At 37.0% G+C, this 22,948-nt stretch overlaps 1 protein-coding gene and 1 pseudogene across 3 annotated transcripts; both read right to left on the bottom strand.

Moving 5' to 3' along the window:
• Nucleotides 1-1,195: 1,195 nt before the first annotated feature.
• Nucleotides 1,196-9,399, bottom strand: LOC146886158 (uncharacterized; annotated as a pseudogene).
• A 745-nt stretch (nucleotides 9,400-10,144) lies between these two features.
• On the bottom strand, nucleotides 10,145-19,270 carry LOC114185011 (uncharacterized protein At4g29660). 3 transcript variants are annotated; one of them, XR_014995336.1, is made up of 5 exons: nucleotides 19,029-19,270; nucleotides 16,635-16,858; nucleotides 14,628-14,747; nucleotides 14,355-14,452; nucleotides 10,145-10,705 (listed from the first exon to the last, which is right to left on the bottom strand). XR_014995336.1 is itself a non-coding variant. In XM_028072483.2 (4 exons), exons 2-3 carry the CDS (start codon nucleotides 16,815-16,817, stop codon nucleotides 14,640-14,642), a joined length of 291 nt encoding a protein of 96 aa, XP_027928284.1. In that variant the 5' UTR covers nucleotides 16,818-16,858; nucleotides 19,029-19,270; the 3' UTR covers nucleotides 14,242-14,452; nucleotides 14,628-14,639. The 3 variants fall into 3 exon arrangements, 1 of the variants encoding a protein (XP_027928284.1); XR_014995335.1 differs by lacking the exon at nucleotides 10,145-10,705 and adding an exon at nucleotides 12,586-12,970; XM_028072483.2 differs by lacking the exon at nucleotides 10,145-10,705 and having other exon boundaries at nucleotides 14,242-14,452.
• Nucleotides 19,271-22,948: the final 3,678 nt, after the last annotated feature.

The raw sequence follows: 22,948 nt of genomic DNA, 5'->3' as shown, positions 1-22,948 counted from the left end.
ATGTCAATTGTGCTTGCTCTTATTTGAAAGATTGTGTAGCATATGTGTTTCATTAGCAAGGCAAACTAAAACTATGGTGTTCACAAAACAAAAATTTCACAAGTGCATGCAAGAGTTTATAAGGGATCAACAATCATGGCAAAATGTTTCCCTGATCAATGGGAACCACTTCTCACAAGAACAGGTGTTTCGCTCAAGCCCACTAGTGTATGGATATAAACAACATTCTCTCTACCATCACAATGTCACACAATTTAACTTTCCTTTTTGTTCAAAATGGCTAAAACTTTCACAAGCATGCTATCATCACAAGGTCTTTTATGGCTTGTATCGTGGCTAGGCTAAGAAGGAAATTTGGTTTTTCAAGATAACAAAAGTACCTTGAGCTAAGAGAGCAACTAATCAAATCATGAAAGTATTTTTCTCCCTTCTCTATTGAACCAATGAAACCAATTCCCAACTTGCTTGCACCAATTTTCTTTTCCTTTCTTTTCTTTTTTTTTTTTGAATTGAACCAAAAACTTTACAAATTTTCCCATGCTCCCTTGTATTAGCAATAATTTCCCCAAACTTGAACCATACTCATGACTAACAATCATTTGCTCTCTCAAGCTCAAAGTAAGGTAGTCAATATCTTCACTATGCTCAAAGTTCAAAGAATGAGGCTCAAAGAAGATTCAAAGGGTTTGCACAAGAAATCAGCTTGAAAAGAATTGGCTCAATTATGTAACAGGCAAAAAGAAAGATGGCCTTGATCATCTGTAGCATGCAAGTAAATGATTAGCAAATGAACTCAAGCAAAGTCAATTATGAGTCCACAGTGATAGCATTCACACAAATCAACTCTAGGGCACAACCTCTGACAGGGTATTTGGGTTCCACAATTGTCAACATATGCCAAAATCATTGATCACAATTAAAATCAAGCATCACTATATCAAAATGAAAATAACCACAAGCTCATGCTCACAAGCCAATTCAACATCATTTCATAACAAGCACAAAAGATGATCATGAAAAGTACTAATTCAATGCAAAAGATTAGTTCATCACAACCAAGTTACAAAGTTATACACTAAGCTACAAAGTTAAATACTATCAAAAGAAAGTTAAAACTGAAAACTAAAAGCATAAATTAAATCAGGACTATAAGCAAAACAAGTCCTGCAAAAAGTGAATCACTCTCTCCAAGTGCTCAGGCGTCATCCTCGCCCTCTTCGTCTAGCTCCTCATCCTCATCATCTGCAACAGCTGAGGCTCCACCTCCCTCAGTAGTAGTGGCAGCAAAATCCTCAGCTGATGGGGTGTGCAGCTCGGGAATTGTTAAGGAGATGCCCCTAAGCATGTCTGCGTTGGCCATCCCCAGCCGATATAAGGCTTGCATCTGGGGTTCCAGGAGCTGAAGGTTATCGAGCTTGGCCTTCAAAGCCTGCAACCGCATGTCAATGGTGGGAGTTGCCTCGGGCTCGGGCTCTGGCTCAGCCTTTGGCTGTGGCTGATGGCGCCTCCTGGGTTTGGGAGCAACTGAACAGAACCTCTGAAAATATGAAAAGTCAAGGTCCTGCATTGCTTTCTCCAACGGGGGTACAGAAATGTCCACCCCTGCCAGGCTGCAAAGATGGGTGATGAGAGAGGGATGGCCAAGAGCGGCCTTGTCAGCGGCGTTGGCACACCGGTGGATCTCATTTGCAATAAACTGCCCTACTTCCATCACCCGACCTGTCACGATGGTGTACAAAATGGTGGCACGTCCCTCCGTAAGATCAGACACATGGGAGCACGGGGAGATGTTGGCGTGCACAAATGCTAACCAGAAGCGGGCCAAGGGGTGAAGGGAACCTCTCTGAATCATTCCCCTGTGAAATCCTTCACCCGCCAAGCAGAGTGCTTGGATCAGCTCTCCAGGCACCACGCCCTCATCATCCAACACTGAAAACTGGCACTTCACATCATCAGCCAGCTGGATGCCCAAAAACTCGTTGATTGTGTCAGCATCAAAAGGCACCCTTTTCCCCCCGCACATAGCTGAGAAAGGTGGGAGCTACTGAGGTGGTAACCTTGGCATTAGCATAAAATTCTTTAACCAAGGTTACACTAAAAGTGCTAGGGTAGCTACCCAACCTTTCCCAACCACGCCTGATCAACTCCAGCTGAAATTCATTGACCTCCCCGGGCTTGAGAATCACTTTCCTCTCTGCCACCAACTTTCGTTGCATGACCACTTGGAAGCGGTCCTCATTATCCTTTGTGAGGAAGTAATAAGAGTAGATTCTCTCCTTTCGTTTTTGCCCTTTTGAAGGGTTGCCAACGGCAGTCTTCATTCTTTTAGGGTTGGAGGAGGATGCCATCTGAAAAATAAGCAATGGTACAAAGAGGTAATTTAAAGTTAGCATTGGAGTGAGAGATTCAATCAAAAAGAGAATTAATTGCATCTAAAGACTAAACTAGACAACAAAACATAGATTCATTCAGATGCCAAAAACTATTGCAGCATTGGTGTCTCACAACCCAAGCAACAATCAGATGAAAACCAGAGAAAGACGCAAAAATAGGGGCCACCGCCTGGCCCCTCAAAAATGACCGCCAGGCGCCAGCTCGAACCAGCAAGCTCTGCAAGGCGCCATCGCCAGGCGGTAAAACAGGCCAAATTGGCCACCGTCAGGCGGTACATAACAGGTCAGCCATGAATTATGGTCAACGAGCACAAAACAGCAGGGGATTAACACAATGACAGCCCAAAAACAACAAACACGAGTTTATCATCACAAAAAGCAACAAAAACAACAAGTATCAAAGCAAGGGAACCCTAATCTAGTCAACCAACAATTAGATTATTAATCAAAACGAGCATGACAGTGCGAAAATGCAATAAACAAGACAACATTACTTGGGTGGAATGCAAGAAGTGTTGAAGCGTGAAGAGTGGTGGATGGCGAGAGCAAGGTTGAGTGGTGGGAGTAGATGCGCCTGGCGAGAGTGTGGCGGCAGTGTGACTGGGAGTGATGAGAATAGTTGCGCCTAGCGGGAGCAAGGGTGAACTGTGAGTGAGGACACGAGAATGGGAGTTGGAATCAAGGGTTAGGGTTTGAATTTGAAAGAGATTGGGAAATTAGAGAGTGAGATTGAGAGTTAGGGTTTTGAGAGGGGTGAGGAATGAGAGTAAGGCGCCAGGCGGGAGTAATAAGGGGGTAAGGGTTTGGGCCAGGTCAAAACACATAATTAAAAAGCCCAACATGAGCAGCGCTGTGGTACCGCCTGGCGGGAGGGCACGAGCCGCCAGGCGGCGTATCAGTAAAATGCCTCTGCACCAATTTTTCTGGTGTGGCGCCAGGCAGGTGCGAGGGAGCCGCCAGGCGGCTGGCTTCTACAGTAGTTCCAGGGGTCAAGTTTTCAGATGGCGCTTGGCGGGAGGGAGTGAACTGCTAGGCGATTACTGCAATCTTGGACTTTTTTGTGTTTTTGGGTTATTGTTGGGTTGGCTTTGACTCTATTGTGCTCCCACCAACCTTTCACTCTTGCACACATACTTTTTCAAACTTTTTCAACTTCAAACCAAGCATTCACACTCAAGAAAAACGTTCAATTCACTTAACAAATGCACAACTTAATTTAAGACATGACTTTACTACACAAGCTATGCTACTACTATTCTCACAAACAATCAATTTTACACTACCACATTCTATGATGCATAAATATTGAACTCAATTCAAAATGCAACAACAAGCACATGCTATCACATCCTAAAATTAACTATGCATGACAACACTCAAAGTTATGCTACCACATGTTCACAGATGCCAATTTAACACAAAGTTCAACATCTCAACAACATAACAATCATACTAACACAATTCACACATGCATACAAACATCATACTGAATTGAAAACGAAAATTAAAAGCTAAAATGAGTTTAGAGCGCTGGGTTGCCTCCCAAGAAGCGCTTGTTTAACGTCACGAGCCTGACGGGTAAGGACTCTAGGCTTCACTGAGGTGCATGACGGTGGTCATCCTCAAAACTTCACCACCCAAATAAGGCTTGAGCCTTTGGCCATTCACTACCCAATTCCTTTGTGAGGAAGGGTCTTCAATTTCAATTGCCCCATAAGCTTTCACCTCTTTGATGGTAAATGGGCCTGACCACTTGGATTTCAACTTCCCTAGGAATAATTTGAATCTTGAGTTGAACAGAATCACTTGTTGACCGGGTTTGAAATCTCTTTTTACCAACTTCCTATCATGATAGGCCTTCACTTTCTCTTTGTAGCTCTTGGATGACTCATAGGCATTGAGTCGCATCTCTCCCAACTCATGAATTTGTAGCTTTCTCTTCTCCCCTGACAAGGATGGATCAAAGTTCAAGAACTTCATGGCCCAATAGGCCTTGTGCTCCAACTCCACCGGAAGATGACAAGCCTTCCCATATACCAATTGGAATGGAGTCAACCCAATTGAAGTCTTGGATGCAGTCCTGTAGGCCCACAGAGCGTCGTCTAACTTGATAGACCAATCCTTTCTTGAGGAAGAAGTTGTCTTCTCAAGGATCCTCTTGATTTCTCTATTTGACACCTCTGCTTGTCCATTTGACTGAGGATGGTATGGAGAGGCAACTTTGTGTCTGACATTGTAGTGCTCCAAGACTTTCTTCAACTGAGCGTTGCAAAAGTGAGAACCTCCATCACTTATCAAGACTCTTGGGACACCAAATCTGGAGAATATGTTCTTTTTGAGAAACTTGATGACTGTCTTAGCATCATTTATGGGTGTGGCAATAGCTTCCACCCATTTGCTGATATAGTCCACAGCCAACAAGATATACTCCTTAGAAAATGAGGAAGGCAAGGGGCCAATGAAATCAATACCCCAGCAGTCGAACACTTCCACCTCCAATATGTTCTGCAAAGGCATTTCATTCCTTTTGAAGATACTCCCTGTTCTTTGGCACTTGTCACAATGTTTCACATGTGCATGAGAATCCTTGAAAATGCTCGGCCAATAAAACCCAGATTGTAGAACCTTTGCAGTTGTTCTTTCTCCACTGTAGTGTCCCCCATAGGGTGAATTGTGGCAGTGTCACAAGATATCTCTTGCCTCCTCTTCAGACACACATCTCCTTAACAGATTGTCTGCCCCAATCTTGAAAAGGTGAGGATCATCCCACACATAGTATTTTGCTTCCCTGAACAGCTTCTGTTGCTGATGCCAACTCATATCCTCAGGAACAACTTGAGCAGCCTTAAAGTTTGCCACTTCTGCAAACCAAGGTCTATTAGATACTAGGAGCAGCTTTTCATCAAGGAATTCTTCTAACACTTCCTGCTCCAGTGTGGTCACCTCTTCATTCACCAGTCTTGACAAATGGTCTGCCATTTGATTTTCACAACCCTTTTTGTCTTTAATCTCAAGATCAAATTCCTGCAACAACAAAATCCACCTAATGAGTCTAGGTTTAGAATCAGGTTTAGTGAGCAAGTATTTGATTGCAACATGATCAGTGTAAACCACTACTCTAGAACCAATGAGATAAGAACGAAATTTTTCCAAGGCATACACTATTGCTAGTAACTCCTTTTCAGTAGTTGCATAATTCACTTGATGTTCATTAAGGACTTTACTAGCATAGTGTATGGAATGAAAAATCTTATTCTTTCTTTGCCCCAAAACAGCCCCAACCGCATAATCACTTGCATCACACATAAGTTCAAAATCAAGTTCCCAATTAGGTGTAATGATTATGGGTGCGGAGACTAGGCTGGTTTTCAAAAGATTGAAAGCATTTAAACATTCAGCATCAAAATTAAAGGAAATATCCTTGTTGAGCAAGTTGCTCAATGGCTTGGCTATCTTGGAGAAATCCTTGATGAAACATCGGTAGAAACCCGCATGTCCAAGAAAGCTCCGGATTCCCTTCACATTTGTTGGTGGTGGGAGTTTCTCAATGACATCCACCTTTGCTTTGTCCACTTCAATGCCCTTGGAAGATATTTTGTGACCCAAGACAATCCCTTCAATCACCATGAAATGGCATTTCTCCCAATTGAGAATGAGATTGGTTTCAACACATCTCTATAGCATAACTTCCAAATTTGCCAAGCAAAGATCGAATGAACTTCCAAACACCGAGAAGTCATCCATGAAGACCTCTATGCACTTCTCCACAAGGTCGGAGAAAATAGCCAACATGCATCATTGAAACGTGGTTGGTGCATTGCAAAGCCCAAATGGAATCTTTCTGTAGGCATAGATACCAAAAGGGCAAGTAAAGGCGGTCTTCTCTTGGTCTTTAGGGTCCACCACAATCTGGTTATAACCAGAATAGCCATCCAAAAAGCAATAAAAAGCTTGACCCACCAATCTCTCTAACATTTGATCCATGAAAGGAAGAGGGAAGTGATCATTCCTTGTGGCCTTGTTCAGCTTTCTATAGTCTATGCACATCCTCCAACCGGTCACGGTTCGTGTGGGTATCAACTCATTCTTGTCATTACGGACCACTGTCATGTCGCCTTTCTTGAGAACCACTTGTACTAGACTCACCCATGCACTATTAGAGATTGGGTAGATAATTCCAGCATCTAGAAGTTTCAATACCTCCTTTCTCACCTCCTCTTTCATCACAGGATTCAATCTTCTCTGAGGTTGTGCCACTGGCTTGAAATCCTCCTCCATGAAGATTCTATGCATGCAGTAGGAGGGACTAATTCCCTTCAAATCAGATATAGACCAACCAATGGCTCCTGATTTGACTCTTAGCACTTCAATCAACTTTTCTTCTTCTGAGGGTGATAAGGAGTTACAAATGATCACAGGTTTGTTGCTACCCCCTTCAAGAAACATATACTTCAAATGTTGGGGCAACATCTTCAACTCCACTTTTGGCTCTGTGACTTCATTCTCACCCTTCAAATCTTCCATCTTCGCCTCATGAGGAGGAATTTCCTTCAAAGCATCAAGATTGGCTAAGCACTCATCAATCTCTTTCTCCTCCTCATCATTGAGAGTCTCAAATGCACCAATTAGAGCTTTCTCTAGAGGGGATGAGGTGTGTAGATCTTTCTTGGAGCTCATGAGCACTTCATCAAGCATATCAACTCTGAAGCATCCTCCAATATCTTTTGGGTGAGACATGGCTTCAAAAACATTGAAGTTCACTTCTTCATCTTGAACTCTCATTGTGAGTTTGTCATCATCAACATCAATTAGCACTCTTGCAGTCTTCATAAATGCCCTCCCCAATATGAGAGGAACTTCAACATCCTCCTCCATCTCCATTATAACAAAGTCCACTAGGAATAGGAACTTGTCAACTTTAACCAGCATATCCTCCACTACTCCGTGGGGGTATTTGATTGACCTATCCGCCAGTTGCAATGTCATTCGAGTGGGCTTGATTTCCAACTCCCCAATCTTCTTGGACATAGAAAGAGGCATCAAGTTGATGCTAGCACCCAAATCAAGTAAGGCCTTCCCCACAGCTAGGCTCCCAATTGTGACTGGAAGTGTAAAGCTGCCAGGATCCTTAAACTTTGGAGGCAACATCTTCCGAATGATAGCACTGCATCCAACCTCTAGTTCTATGGTTTCCTCTTCAATAAATCTTCTCTTCTTTGTGAGGGTTTCCTTCATAAACTTTGCATAGGTTGGCATTTGCTCCAAGGCTTCTGAGAAGGGAATATTGATTTGAAGCCTCTTGAAAATGTCCAGAAACCTTGCAAATTGCCTTTCTTTATCTTTCTTCGAAGGCTTAAGAGGATATAGGAGAGTCTTCACTGGTGGTGGCTTTATTGCCACTTCCTTCTTTTTCTCATTTTCTCTATTTTCAATTTTATTCTCTTCCTCTTCTATAACAATTTCTTCATCTATCACTTCCTCATCTTTTTCTTCTCGTATGTCATTGGGCTTGGCTTTGGCTTCATCACTTCCTTTAGCATTCAACCCCACTTCTTTACCATTTCTTGTGACCACCGCTTTGCATTGCTCATTGGGATTGGCTTCGGTGTTGGCAGAAAATGAACTATTTTGTTGATTCGCCACTTGCTTGGCCAATTGCCCCACTTGCACCTCCAAGTTTTTAATTGAGGCATCAGTGTTCTTCTGATTCTGAATTGACATTTGCATGAATTGTTGCATCATGTCTTCAAGCTTGGATGTTCTATCAGATAAAGAAGGATGTTGGTAAGTTTGTTGATGTGGGGGCCTATTTGAAGGTCCTGCTTGGCCCATGTTTTGGTGAGGTCTCCATCCTTGATTATAGTTTCCTGGTCGACCTTGGTTGCCCATATAACTAACTTCCTCCTGAGATGTGCTTTGCATAGCACACTACATATTGGTATGGTTTCCTCCACATAACTCACAACTTTGCACTTGTTGGAGTTGAGCTATAGAGGCATTTTGAAGCTCTTGAGGAAGTTGTGACAGTTTCTTCATGAGAGTCTCCAACTGCTGAGTCATAATCTTGTTCTGAGCCAATAGAGCATCTTGAGATTGAAGCTCTAAAATACCATTCTTTTGAGAATGGGCTCTCTCAGTATAGGCTTCATTATCATTAGCTGCCATATTCTCTATTAACTCATAAGCTTCCTCTGGCGTCTTCCACTTGATACTCTCACCAGCAAAGGCATCTAACATCAACTTTGACTGGGATTTAAGGCCTGCTAAGAAAAGAGTGAGTTGTGTAGGTTGATCAAACCCATGAATGGGAGTCTTCCTTAGCAGTCCCTTGAATTTATCCCATGCTTGGCCCAAGGACTCGTCCATATCTTGTTGAAATGCCGAGATTTCCTGTTTTCCCTTATTAACCTTGGACTGGGAAAAATATTTGCTCAAGAACTTTGCAACCACATCATCCCAGTTAGTGAGGCTATTTTCAGGAAATGAATTCAGCCAGGCTTTTGGGTCCTGCTAATGAGAACGGGAAGAGACTCAATCGTATGGCTTCATCAGGAACTTGATGGATCTTCACAGTATTGCATATCTCTAAGAATGTGGCTAGATGAGTGTAAGGATTCTCATGAGACAGGCTGTTGAACTGATTACTCTGCACTAGATGAATAAGAGTTGGCTTCATCTCCATGTTGGTGGCATTGACGGTTGGCCTAGCAATACTGTTGAAGTTGATATGGCCTGTGAACACTGCATAATCTTCCAAAGTGCGTCTTTCACGACCTCTACCATCACCATTAGGATTTTCAGCCATTTCTTCTTCTGAAAAAGAATCAAGATTCTGAGAAGTAGACGGAAGAGTGTCTGAAGTAGAAGAATGATGGGCAACTTGTTGTGCTTGAGCTCGTCTTCTCCTTGTGGCACTATTGTTTCTGCGGGCATTTTTCTCTATCTCAGGATCGGCAAGGAGTGGTTCTGAAGATGCAGTCCTCCTTGTACGGATCCTACCCTGCATAAACTATAAAGCAACAACAAAAGCAAGCTCGAACTACAAGTTAGCCCAAAATTAATGTGCGTATATAAGTAAACAAAAACAGTAAATATGCACAAAAGAATTTAAGTCTAAATAAGTCAAAAATCACACAAAAGTCTAGTATTAGACACGGGTCCCCAGCAACGGCGCCAAAAACTTGTTAAGACTTTGGCAAGTGTACCAAGTCGCGCAAGTAGTAACCGGTAAGATCGGGATATCGTTTCCCAAGAGACTCGTGTATACTAATTAATTGCGTAATTAGTGACTAATTTAAACTAATGAATAAATCCATATTTTGAGTTTCAATGTATGAAATTAAATTTTGCATAAATAATTAAAATTGAACTTTGGAAGTTAAAGGCACTTAGTGAATGGACAAGATTAGAAATGAAATGACTTGATATTGTCGGGGTTAGAATTCACCAATTATGCTCTCATGCTAATGTCAACCCACAATTTTACTCAAACCCTAATTCCTTAATGGATTGAGCCTAAATTTCCTTATTAAAAGTCAATTCCTTGAACTCTTAATAAGCAAATTTGCTTTATGCACTAAGGTTTAAGACAATCAATGGGTCAAGCCCCATTCCTAGGTACAAGCTCCATTGAGTTTTCTTATTCCAAATCTAGGTTTCAAAAGATATTTCCACACCCAATGAACCAAAAATCATGCAATGGATGGTTAAATCAATGCAAGCATTAAGTGAAGAAACAAGAAGACTAGCAATTAATGAAAGAGTCATATATATAATCAAAACATTTGCATTTACACAAGAGTTCCGTGGCTACATCTAACCCCAACAAAAATGGGTTTAGCTCTCCATTGTTATGGAGAGCTCAAGCTTGCAAATGAAAGAGATGGAAGAGAAAGAGATACAAAGAGGAAGATGGAGTTGTTCCCACAAGCCCTAGCACTCCTCCAAGCTCTCCAAATGTGTTCTTCGTGCCTCCAAAATGCCAAAGATCCGTTTCCCCTCGCGAAAACAGAAGAAAAAGAGCCAACTTGCCACATCAGCGAAAATGTGCGCCTGGCGGAAGGGTCTCACCGCCAGGCGCTAGCCATCAAACAGGGGCACACTTCTCATCTACCGCCCGGCGGTGGCCAGGTGCCACTAGGCGGTGACCAGCAGTAGCGCTTGGCTGGCGCTTGTCTGGCGCTTGGCGCTAGCAGCCTGTTGCGCCTGGCGCTGTCTTTGTGTCGCCGGGCGCTTCCTGTTGATATTTTTGCTCTTCTCCTCGCTATTCCGGGTCACTCATTTGTCTGGACTTTTGGAACAAAGCTTCCAATCTACAAAAAGGACACTGGGGATTAGTGGTATATTTAGATCAATGTAACCCACAATGTACTTATTTACAAAAGTAAGGTAAAATTGAGGATTAAGTAGGTTAAAAGCTTTGGAAGAGATGATTTTGCTAATGAAATATAGCTTGGATAATGGTAAAAATTAACATTATCACATATCTTTATCACATCCCAATGCAATGTCTTCATATATCTTCAAACATCAATTTATTTGTGCTAACAGTTTCCTTACTAATTGTGGGAAAGAGCATTGGCAAACTATGAAGTGGATATTTAGGTATCTAAAATGTACTTATAAAGTTTGTTTATGCTTTGGAAGTGTTTAGCTTGTATTGAATGGTTACATAGATGTAGACATGATTAGTGGTGTGCATTCTATGAAGTCTACTTTTGGCTATATGAAAACTTTTGTAGGTAGCAATATCATTGCAATCCAAACTACAAAAATGTGTTGTTTTATCTTATACAAAGGCAAAATATATTGTTGTTACAAAAGCTTCTAAGGAGTTTGCTCTTATGGATGCAAAAATTCTTACAATAATTTGGATAATCATAAGAAAAATAAGTTTTACATTATGATAGTCGAAGTGAAATCCATTTAAACAAAACTCAATTTTTCATTCAAGGTCAAAGTATATTGAAGTTTGATATTATATACAGGATGCATTAGAGATGAAGCAATTATCATTAGAAAAAAAAATATATACTAACGAGAATGGGTTAGATATGATGACAAAGATCATACATATAGGAAAATTTGCTAATCGTAAGGAGAAATCCGATTTGGTTGACTATGGCTCCAATTAATTGGTGAAAAGGAGATTTTTCAGGTGGGTCACGAATTTATTGGGCTCACATTGATTTAATTAAAAAAAAAAGGAAAGGAGGTATTTGTATTTATAGGCTTCTAGCCCATTATGCAATTTAAAAACAATGTAACCCTTTGCATCAGGTTTCTATGAAGAAAAAAAAATAAAATGGGAGATAGAGACAAAAAGCTATGAGTGTTTCTACTGAGAAAAGAAAAGAAGTCACTAGAAAATGAAGAAGAAGAAGAAAGCAACTTGTGTATCTTGTGCAAGCCTGTACAGAAAAGTTGGCTTGGAGAAAAGGTTTTATTCCACGACTCAAATATTAGGGCTACCTCTGTTGTTTGGTTGAGTACCCAATGATGAAAAAAATACATTTTTTTGTTGATCCTTGGAAGCTCCAAAAGAATTTGTTGTATATATATTAATTATTATTAGTGGAAGATTTTACTAAACTAAATCCCATGATTTTTTCTATTGATGTTTGTCTCTATATTTTTGTGTATCTTATTATTTTACATATGCTTAGTTTGATGAATAGAGACATGGATACAAGTTTTTCATTAGTGTTTCCCACTTTAATGTTACTAAATCACCAATGTTTTATCTATACTTATTTGTTTTTTGTTTTTTCACACCTACAAGTTACATGAAACTCCTATTTATAGACCTAACCTACAAATTTACAATTTACTATGTTGTCAAAGACCCGCTTGTCTTATATGGTAAGACCTACTTCCATGAAATGATTTCCTTTCTGTGGCTTCCTTACCATTCCCTTGCTTGATTATAATATTTATTCCTTTTAACAGACAATCATGATTCTTTGTCTTAATAAATCAACAATAAGTTATTTCTTTTATACTTTACTTCAAAACATTTAAGTACCTTAATTTATGTCCAACTTCCTAGATTTTTAATTTGAGTAACAACAAACAATAGTAAACTTAGTCCTTGTAGAATCGTAGGATCAAACAAGTAGTAATCGACAATTAAATGAAGAATAAGAGCCTAGATTTAAATATTTAAAGAGACTAAAAGAAAAATACATGCAACTTCTCTTAAATTGAAGAAAAATACTAGAAAAGATTAATTTGAAAGAAAGAACATTTGTTTTTAATCCTATATAGAGAACTCTAATCCTATGGTATTAAAGTATTAGAGTATTAGGTTAACTTATATTTTTGTATTGGGCCGAGTATGGCCCAACTTTTAACAAAATGATTAGTTGCCCTGATAAACCAACATAAGACTAACAAAGAGAACATTAGGGTTTCACTTATGCATTGCTACACATCTGCCTCCTTTGTTTTCAGATGGGAGTTGTGTGCCTCTATGTCTTCTCCATCATCTCCATTTCATACCAGCATTCCATGATACAAAACCACATCCATGACAAACCCACATCACCATTATTACATTGAGATGACATGTTGTAAACCTGCCATTGATTTCCGCCATAACACCAACATAATAGATTTTCGATAATATTAAGGAGGATATGTGACCCGAAAGTGCTTTGCACATTGACATACATCATATTTAAAGGAATTAAACTTTTTGAAAAATAAGGAAGGGAAGTGAACATAAACTTTAGAACAAAAAATAATAGATGTCCTAGGAAAAGCCAAATTTGAAAAGACTTAAAAGTAATGCAAAGAGATAAGAAATGCCCCTTTGTGTACTAATACTATCCTTAATTCCCAAGTTGTTAAAAGCAATACAACCCTCCTTATTCCTTAACAATTCCAATCATCCTCCACATACCAAGGTCATGAAAAACACGAGTGAGAACGAAGAATACATAATAATTTAGGTCATGGGTATGTTTGTGAACAAAAATAAGATTATTATAAAGTTTTGAAACACAAAACATTTTAAGGATGAAGGATGGCAAAAGAGAAAATTACCACATCTATTTATTGGGATAAGAGTCTCATTAGCAATAATAATGTTTGTTACCATAAAGATAAACATATGATGTTAAAAGAAATAAATGAAGGATCATATGATTTGTGTACCATAGTCTAGAATCCAAGAGTCCCTACATAAAGTTTTAGAAACATTAAAAGAGGAATTGAAGTTCTTAACAATCATGGTTAGAGAACAAGTACCAAAAGGTGACTTGTTGATAAACTCCACGATAAATTTTAGACGTTCAATTTCAGATTTGGCAAGATTTTCAGAGTCTATAGTTGGAAGATGAGCATTACTTAGTGGAATTGTCATGCTAAAATAAATAATAGGAATTCTTTAACCCCTCCTAAATAAAACAAAAACAATAGTAGTGATAGAAGAGTGTACTTCAAGCAACCCCAACAATTAAAGGAAATGAGTGCACTTTAAACAACCTTGAAAGGTACTATAACGAAGACAATAAAAAAGAAATGGAAAACAGGACTCACAAGTTGAGGAGCTGTGATACCAACTTGAAAAGATTAATTTCAAAGAATTTTTTTTTTTTAAACAGTTATTCATCTCTCTGTGTATAGAGTACTCTAACCCTCTAATAGTAATAATAAAGAGATCTCTAGAATCACCTAATATCCTACTAACAACAATAATGCATTACTTTTTAAAAGGAAATAGATCAGTTCAATTAACATGAATCAATTATATACTTATATCCTGACATCATAACCGAATCCATCATAACGCCACGTTAGACTAATTTAAATAAATTGGGTTTGCAAGAAGAAACATTGATAAATATGAAAGTGAAACAAAATAATTTGATTGGCAACAGTTCAAATCAATGTTCAGCTCATGTACATTCAGAGGATTGCCGTTGATAACCAATAATCCCATAAACCAACAAATAGTACCTTTTTATGTATAATGATATTGAGGTTCGAATAGAAGACTTCATACATACTACTCAGGCTGACCCATTTGAAGAGCCCACACATAGTTCCTAATTAACCTGTAAAGAAACCCTATCTTAATAACCAATCAAGAATTGCAAAAGCTATAAGAAAAGCAAGCAACATGGAGAACATAGGAAAATTTTGCTGTAGTAAAATTTTGTTGCCATCAAACAGTCCGTTATCAATTAATCATAAAACATGAAAGTGAATAGGAATCAAGAATGAACATGCCTTCAGAGCTTTTCATTCAAATTTAGGAACATCACCGCCCATGATCCTCCAGGGACCCCAATAAAACTTTGGTCTCATGAGAGGAACTACTTTCCCAGGGTGCTCTTCCCAGTACTTTTCCTGTGATGTTGCAATATAAGTTAGTTTTTGAAACACAGATTACCCTAGTATATATTCCAATTACGCGTTTTTCAACCAAAATGAGCAATCACTATTATTGCACTAGGCAAATGGGCAATCATTATGAAGTTATTCCACGAGGCATCATCTTGTTAATTGACAGCTATGTTGCAATCGCAAGCCTCGTGAAAGGAGGTGATTGATTGCGTAGGGATTGGATTTTCAAGAATATTTATTTTAGTGGTTTGATGGTTGTGGCACTTTTTTTTTGTTTCAAACGTCTCTCTTTGCCAAAAGGGCATAAAAACCAAGCTTGGGGGAATACCACTCATGCAATGCAACTGTCCAAAATGTCTGATCCATCACATAAACGGATAATTAATAAACAAAGGTTAGCTATCAAATTATTGTGATAGTAAAACTTGGCATTCTATATTAAGTGTTTTCCAGAAAAATATTTCAGATTATATTATACAGAAATGAATGTAAGAAACGTGAACACAATTTATCCAAACTAGCAGAAGCAGCAAGTAGATTCCCAAACCTCCACACAATTACTTCATATAAAATCTATATCTTCTTTTAATTTTAGTAACTTCCCTGTCTGACCTCTCTTCTGATTGTAATTAATTTCCGTTCTCATCTTGGACCCTAAAGCTGAACAGTGGTGGAGCCTTCTAGGGCCCAAGCTGAATCTTCTTTGTCCTGGTAATATATTGGAATTGAGCTAAAATGGAAAGGGAAGTTCTCAATCTTTTTTAGATTAGCCACCCCACAAAAAAACTAAGTCAAATACAAGAAGCCTTTTCTTCATAAGCATGCTACAGGAAACCAGAAAATCCCTGTATAATAAACAATTTGTTGGCAGAAATTATAAAGAAAGGTCGATAGCTTTCGAAAGCTGAACCGCAAGCACATTCAATAGATAGATTTTATCACAAGGTGTATCAAAGAAACAGCGACAGAAGGCACAAAATTGAAATGGCAGAAAATGAATTATATTGATAAGCACAATCAATTATAAACTAATTGCTAAAATATACCAGTCACTCTGCACTTTTAGAACCTGGAGATTAACAAACCAAGTGAAAAATTTAATGCAAATGCACACATCATATAGGCAATATAATTGCTTTAAGCCATCAAAATCTAAAGCAGCAGCTAATCAAATATAACATAAAACACTTGAACAGATTAAAACTGAATTATGCTCATGCATAAGCTATCCATGCTGAAGCTACCCAAATCACTGATCAATCACTGAACTACTTCAAACAGACAAATACTAAATAACAAAATGTAATTCCAATCCCAATAGAACTTAAATTTCCAAATTGGGGATAAGGGAGGTATTGATAGTTGAAAAGATCTTGTAAGGAAAGAGAAACATAGATAAAGCAAACAAAAATCAGGACCCCAAGTAACACAACATTTACACATTAGTTTGAAAATAGTTACAGCCTACACGGATTCAATTGAAAGCCTCAAGGCACGAGCTCAGCCTTCAGTGATCCTGGTTAGATATTGAAGCATATTTTCTAACAATAATGATTAATCATCCCTTCATCCAACAAACAAAACCCATAAGTGGCACTTCTCTAGGTATCAAAATCGTTTAAACAGCCCCTTTGAAAAAATCAGTCATAGGAATCTAAGTCCACAAGTGTACCCAAACATAAACTACGAGTTGGCATAAACAACAAAATTTCACTATTTTTCTCTTTCCAATCCCATCAGAATATACAAAATAAAACCCACTCACAGAGTCTCAGTTATGCCTAAAACTACAGATATCCAATAAGTGGTAGTACAGATAAGAGAAAGAAAAATAAAACAAAATACCAAACATACTAAAAATAACAGAATAAAATATTAAATTTAAATAACCTTGTAGAGTTGTTCAGTAATGGCAGCACCAATGACTCCAGAGTAGAAAGCCGCGACGTAAATAGTGACCAATGGAGTAAATGATTTGGGCCTTCTGTAAGGCTCTACCATATCCCAAAGAAAGGTTTTTTCCCACTTTGTGTACAAATAATCTGCATATTTTCTCCACATGTAGCTTGTCATTTCAATTACTTCACTTTCACCCTCAATCAGTATTCAAGGTCCTGAAAAAAAAAGAGAAAGAAGACAGTAATAGTACCTTCAATTGAAAGGAAGACTGAAGTAACCATATGATCAAGAGCGCTCTCAATATATTCATTGTTTGTTATTGACTGTGCTAAGATGAGTCAACAGTTACATGGGCACCTCCTTTCTAATTAATCTAAATATACGATTTAGAGATGGAGGTTAAAAGCACCAAAAAGAAGCTGAGGGTAGTCTGATTGATATAGGCAAACAGACACCAAGAAAAAAAAAATAAACAATAAACTCAAATGTTAATATCTATAGACATGATTTAAGATAAAACATTATGACATCGATCTAATTCATCTAACCAGCCCTACATAATAGGAAAACACTCAGGTGTTGTAAATTTACAATTTATAAACATAATCATCTGTCTGTCGCAATCTAAATTACGACGGAAAATAGCTAACTCGAAAAAAAAAAAAATAAAGTTTTGGGAGTCGGGGAGTTGGTTACGCAAATTACCGGATTTTGAGTTGGGGAATTGGTTACACGGTAAGGAAGGTATTAGCACCCTAGAGTGCCCGCCCGAAGGTGATACCTTTAATTAGATATACAAAAATGACGTGGTTTTCAAAATGTTTAATTTTTCCCGAAACAAAATAATAAGAAAATAATATATAAGAAACAAAAATATTTTTAATTTTAAAGGACCGACAAGGATAATTCCTACGTATCTCTATTCGTAATAGAGAATCAGGGTTACTACTTCTCTTAAAAACCTTTTGAGAAATAGTGCCAGCAGGAGCTGGGCTTAAATAAATGAGACATTTTTATATCTTTTAAAGTTTTATATTTTTTAGGATTTTCAAGAGAAGAAAAGGGACCGAATACTAGGACGATGTGGACGATCACACACAAGTACTCAGACTTTTATGGGAATAGTAGATGATAGACGATCATACAAACATCCCAAAAATTTATCTTTGAAATATAATTGAATAACAAAATTGGATATTAGACGATGCAAACAACCATACAAGTATCCAAAACATTTATTGGGTGTGTCAGATGATAGACGAGTCATACAAACATCCCAAAACATCCCAAAAACGTATCTTTAAAAGATTAAGGTAGAAGAGTCAAAGACTAAATGATGCCGACAACCGTACAAATACTCAAACCTTTATTAGGGATGTCAGATGATAGATGGTCATACAAACATCTCAAAAGTTTAAATTTAAAATATATTTGAATAATAAAGTCAGATACCCGACAATGCATACGACCATACAAGAATCCAACCTTTCAAAGGAAAAAAAGAATTGAGCCCAAAAACCGAAATAGACAGAAAAAAATGGGCCTAATCTATCGTACCATTAAACTTTAAACCAAAATAATAAGAAAAGTGGGACAATCTGGACATGCCAATGCTTCAGGAAGAACAAAATACGCATTTAAAGTCATCCTATATAGAGAAGAGTGAGACCCAGCCATGCACCATTCTTATTATATTTTGCAAAAAAGGGCCTTGCGGCCAATTGGCCTAAAAGGCAATCTGCCATACAATCAAACACCTGCACTCAATAATTCAATATTCACGCCATTCACGGAATAATAACTCTCGCAAAATCTTCAAATTCAAAACAAAATCTTCAAATTCAAAACAAAATCAAACCAATCAAAATTAAATTTCATGCAAACATTATAATCCACGGTGACTTCAATTTAAACCTCTAAAAATGGATTCAACATCCCCTGAATACAACACTCGTTGTCCAAAATGCACCTGCACACAGAAGATCCAGAATGCAATATCCAGTGGCTAACTAAATGCATCAATAATCAAAAACTTATAACTCCCGATCCCAAATATACTAACAATTAACAATTCATGCTAATCCCCAAATAAATATGTGCTCAAGTAGCTCCGAATACAATACCAACGAATAACAAGGCAAATCACATACTACATTCATCCAGCTCAATACCAAATGCATTAACATGAAACTAATTATGCAATTTTCAGGGAAATTAGACAAAAATCAGAGATCATGATACAACACCTAAATACTGTAATCACCATACTCAATCAGATTTTACAAATTATTAGAACACGCTCAAACAGCTCCCATCACTCTTGGATTGAATTCAAATCATGAGGAATGAAATAGAGAAAAAGAAAGAGGAATCACTCATTGGTACCAGTAACGATAGCTTCGTCGGAGATGAGAAGTAGTTGTGGCAGCGGCGATTGGTGCGCGTGGAGGTTCTTGTTGGCCGAGGTGGAAGCGTGAACCTGTAAGAGCAGAGATGTGCTCGTGGCGGCGAGCTCGTGCGAAGCAGTATTCGGAGGTGGTGCAGAATCAATGTGTTCTGTGAGGGTTTGGTGGAGAAGAATTAGGAATTAGGGAATTGTGAACTAAGACAATCAAATTCTCAAAATTTCACCCAGATTTGTGCTTTAAATGAAAAAAAAAAAAAAAAAAAAAAGATGTCATGGAAATATAATATATTTCAGTTATAGTATAGCGTATTAATTAGAAATTTAAATTCTCTGGGGTTTTTATATTTTCGCTCTGTCCTACTTTCAAAATATACTGAAATTGATGTTTTAAAATATACTAAAAATTATCTGAATATATCAAAATCGGTGTATTTCGAATACACAATTTCAAAAGAATAAGAGAGAATCTAATAGTACCACCATTGCTTGTTTCTCTTCTGCAGAGATCAATCTCACAAAATTCCACTTCTTTGGGGGCTCACCCACCCCCTTCTTGCAGTAACTCTCTAATTTTGTTGTTCATGCTATTTCTAGCATTGCTTGAAAGTTTATTTAGTATGTCGGGTGTTGAACTTTAAGTCAATTAAAACAAAGAAAGTTATTGTTTGTAATATGACATTAGCCATTTAAATATTTATAGGTTTTTTCGTCAGAAAGAAATTTTTGTGTATGTACAACATATTGGAAAAATTGGTGCACTGATGTATTCATAATTGTAAACTAGAATCCTACATTAAAGTTATTTTTTCCTTATATTTATAATTTTGGAGGATTGTAACCTTCCCCCAAGGATTTTCCTACCCAACTAATTTGGTATGGGAAAGTCGTTAAAGAAATGCTTGATCCTTAAATTCATTATTATCGTTGTTGTGTTCTTCTCGTTTTCTCCAATTCTCAACAATATCGATAAAAAGGACATGGTTTAATGTGAGTACTTTATTAATGAGGAATTTGTAAATATCTATACACGAGTGTGGAGCATTGTCGTGTGTTAGGATTTTAATAAGAGCACCAAGTTGCTCAAGTAGCATTGTAGTGAGCAGATATTGTCGCTATAGGGACTTTGCCATGATTGATAATCATGATGAATTCTATAGTTTGCGAATTTTTGAGTAATAAATGTAAAATAGATTGCAAAAAATTGAAGTAAGAAGACTAATAATTTTGTTCAACACTTGGTTGGGGAAGAAAAAAAGGGTTATTTTGATGGAATGAAATCATTAGGGTTTAATTTCTTTAACTTATCCTACCATGCAATAAAAACTTCTTATTCAAATAAATTTGTGTTATGATGAATTTATAAGTTACCCTATTTTTAATTTTCTAAACAACAAAAAATATTTGTATCGTTGAATGATTTGCATTAGGAAAATAGACTTTATCTATAAACAACATTCTTTATTTTATTACTAAACATAAATGATTTTGATGGTCTTATTCAAGTATAGTCCTAATTGAGTTTTCCAAAACATAAAGATCGAGTGATTAGGGGATTAATCTACAAACAATAAACGTAGCAAAAGAAAGATAACACTTTTTTTTATCAAACATGAAAAAATATAAGGAAGTGGTTGCGAAAATACATTTAACTCTAATAAGGGTAATTAGCTACTCATAAACAGAAAAAGAAAATTATGAAGAAAGGGATTCCCTGAGTATATAACTTGTAACACCAATTCTCCTCAGCATCATTATAGTTGTAAATTTCTAGTTTTTGTACTTTCCTTTTAACTTTCTAACCCTTCAAATAGTAGTTATTAAGTTTATAAGGACTTTAATATAATATAGGAAAATTATCATTAACACTTGTTTTTATTTGATTTGGTCAAACAGTCTTCAAGGTGAGTTGACCTTATTGTTGAAGTGCAATCAAACTCCAAATTTTCGTGAAGAGAGAAATTCACCTATAAAGACTTCAACGCTCAAGTCGATAAGATATTTCAAAGTGAATATATGAGTAAAAGTGATTATCAGATGATTGTACTCTCTATGATAAAATGTATGTATAACCCTTTTATACCTACCAATAACAAGTTAATGGGTTTTATTATCATTAACATATTTTATTTATATTATAAATAATATCATATATCTCATAAGCACTATCTTTCTCTTATTTTAGGGGGGGTTAATATATCAGTTGGATCTCACATGTAAATCCTTTGCTCGTTGGGTCTTTTTAGGGCCTGCCAAATAATAATAATATAGGTCGAGTAGGGACATAAGCCCCTCGATATCCAAAGTTAATAACTTTTGCAGGTGGACCAAGTTATTAAATGAATGAGTTTATATGCTATTTTTAGCTTTTGGTCGACTTGTACTCAATTTTATATGTTGTTGTTAGTTTTTGGATGGGTTATATGTTGCTTTTAGCTCATGACCGAATTATATTCGATCACTTATATCGTCATAAATTTGGACGCTAATTTTTTTCTATTCTCGAGTAAGTCCGTAATAGGTAATTGTAAGGTACTTGAAGTTTCCAAGTGAGTCCATGATTAGACACTCATAAGGTACTTAGAGTTTTTTTTTTCAAATACGTCCATGGTCAGACATTGATAAGGTACTTTGTGTTTTTTTTCAAGTAAGTATATGGTTGGATGATGACTTTTTATTAACAGTCAATTCCAGCAAGTGCACTAGTATGTTGAAGTATAAATCTAAGTGTCGTATCCATTGAGATTTGTCAAGATTTACCATTACCTAGTTTGTAAAAAGAATAATGTTTATAAAACTTTAACTTTTAATCATGCAATTAGAATATGGTACGAAGAAAATATAAAAAATTTGTGACGAGGTTGGATGACTTCTCCTTTCCTTAAATTTATTTTGATTCCCTATCCTCGTGCTTAAGATTTATCATGCTTTAATGCTATGTAAGTGCTCTTTTAATGTAGATCTAGACTCATTTCTGAAATTTATAACCTAGGGAGTTTAGACCCAAGGCGATTTGAATAAATCTTTGTTTTACTACATGAGACTTTTTCCACCCAGCATTCCCTCTAGATCTTACAAGTATAGCATCTTTTTATCACAATTTGAATTACTCTTTCAACTTAATCCAAACCAGTTAAATATAATGCATATTATAAAACAAATCATAGATAAATAAAACTTGATACTGATAAACATATCGGAGGAGTAACCACAAACAGAGGCAAAAGTTCAATTACATCCAACCTCATACACTTTAGAGACTAGCCACTCATGTTGGTGGGCAAACTAATTTCTAAGCACAAATTTCTACTTCAATCTTTATTCCTCCTCCTTTCACACAATTTCTCTAAGAATTTTACAAAGGAAAGAGGCTTATTTCTCCTCAAGATGATGCCTAGACAAAAGGGGAAGCTTTGTTTTATAGATTGAATTGGGTGGTGCTAAGCCACATTTTTTGTGCTCAACCACATGAGTTTCTTTGTTACGTTATCCTGCTACTTTTACTCAACATTGTTGCTCTAGTTCTTTATGCATGATTTCCTTCTATTAATCTCCTTTTCTTCCATGCTTCTAACCTTCATAAATGATGAAAGCCCTTGTATGTAGCTTAGCACCAATTATCAGTCTTAGTCAAAGAATTCATGTGGGCTTGCTTTGTATCTCTAACTATCCTAGCTTAGCATCTTCAATAGTGGTTGTAAGACCCACAAAATTTAATTAATTAAATTAATTATTAATTAATAAATGCAGGTAGTATGAGTCTTTATGGCATTAAATGTTGATTATTGTGACGTGGAAAAGTACTAGCTCAAATGGTTGAGAGTACTTGATTGTGTGTGAAAACTTGGGTTTAAGTCTTATGTATGTCATTTATATGTTATTTAATTGATCATTATTTTAA

The sequence above is a fragment of the Vigna unguiculata genome, chromosome 5 (assembly GCF_037176805.1).
Source record: "Vigna unguiculata cultivar grain cowpea cultivar isolate G323 ecotype 2 chromosome 5, ASM3717680v1, whole genome shotgun sequence".
NCBI lineage: Eukaryota > Viridiplantae > Streptophyta > Magnoliopsida > Fabales > Fabaceae > Vigna > Vigna unguiculata.
Note: the sequence above shows the minus strand (reverse complement) of the source record. Positions and strands in the feature narration are given on the sequence as shown.

What these genes read in the sequence shown, in the direction of transcription:
- LOC114185011 (XM_028072483.2), bottom strand. Translation starts at nt 16,817, where the DNA reads ATGACAAGCTACATGTGGAGAAAATATGCAGATTATTTGTACACAAAG. An exon ending in TTACTGAACAACTCTACAAG is followed by an intron (nt 14,748 to 16,634) that starts GTTATTTAAATT and finishes GCAACATCACAG; the next exon opens with GAAAAGTACTGGGAAGAGCA.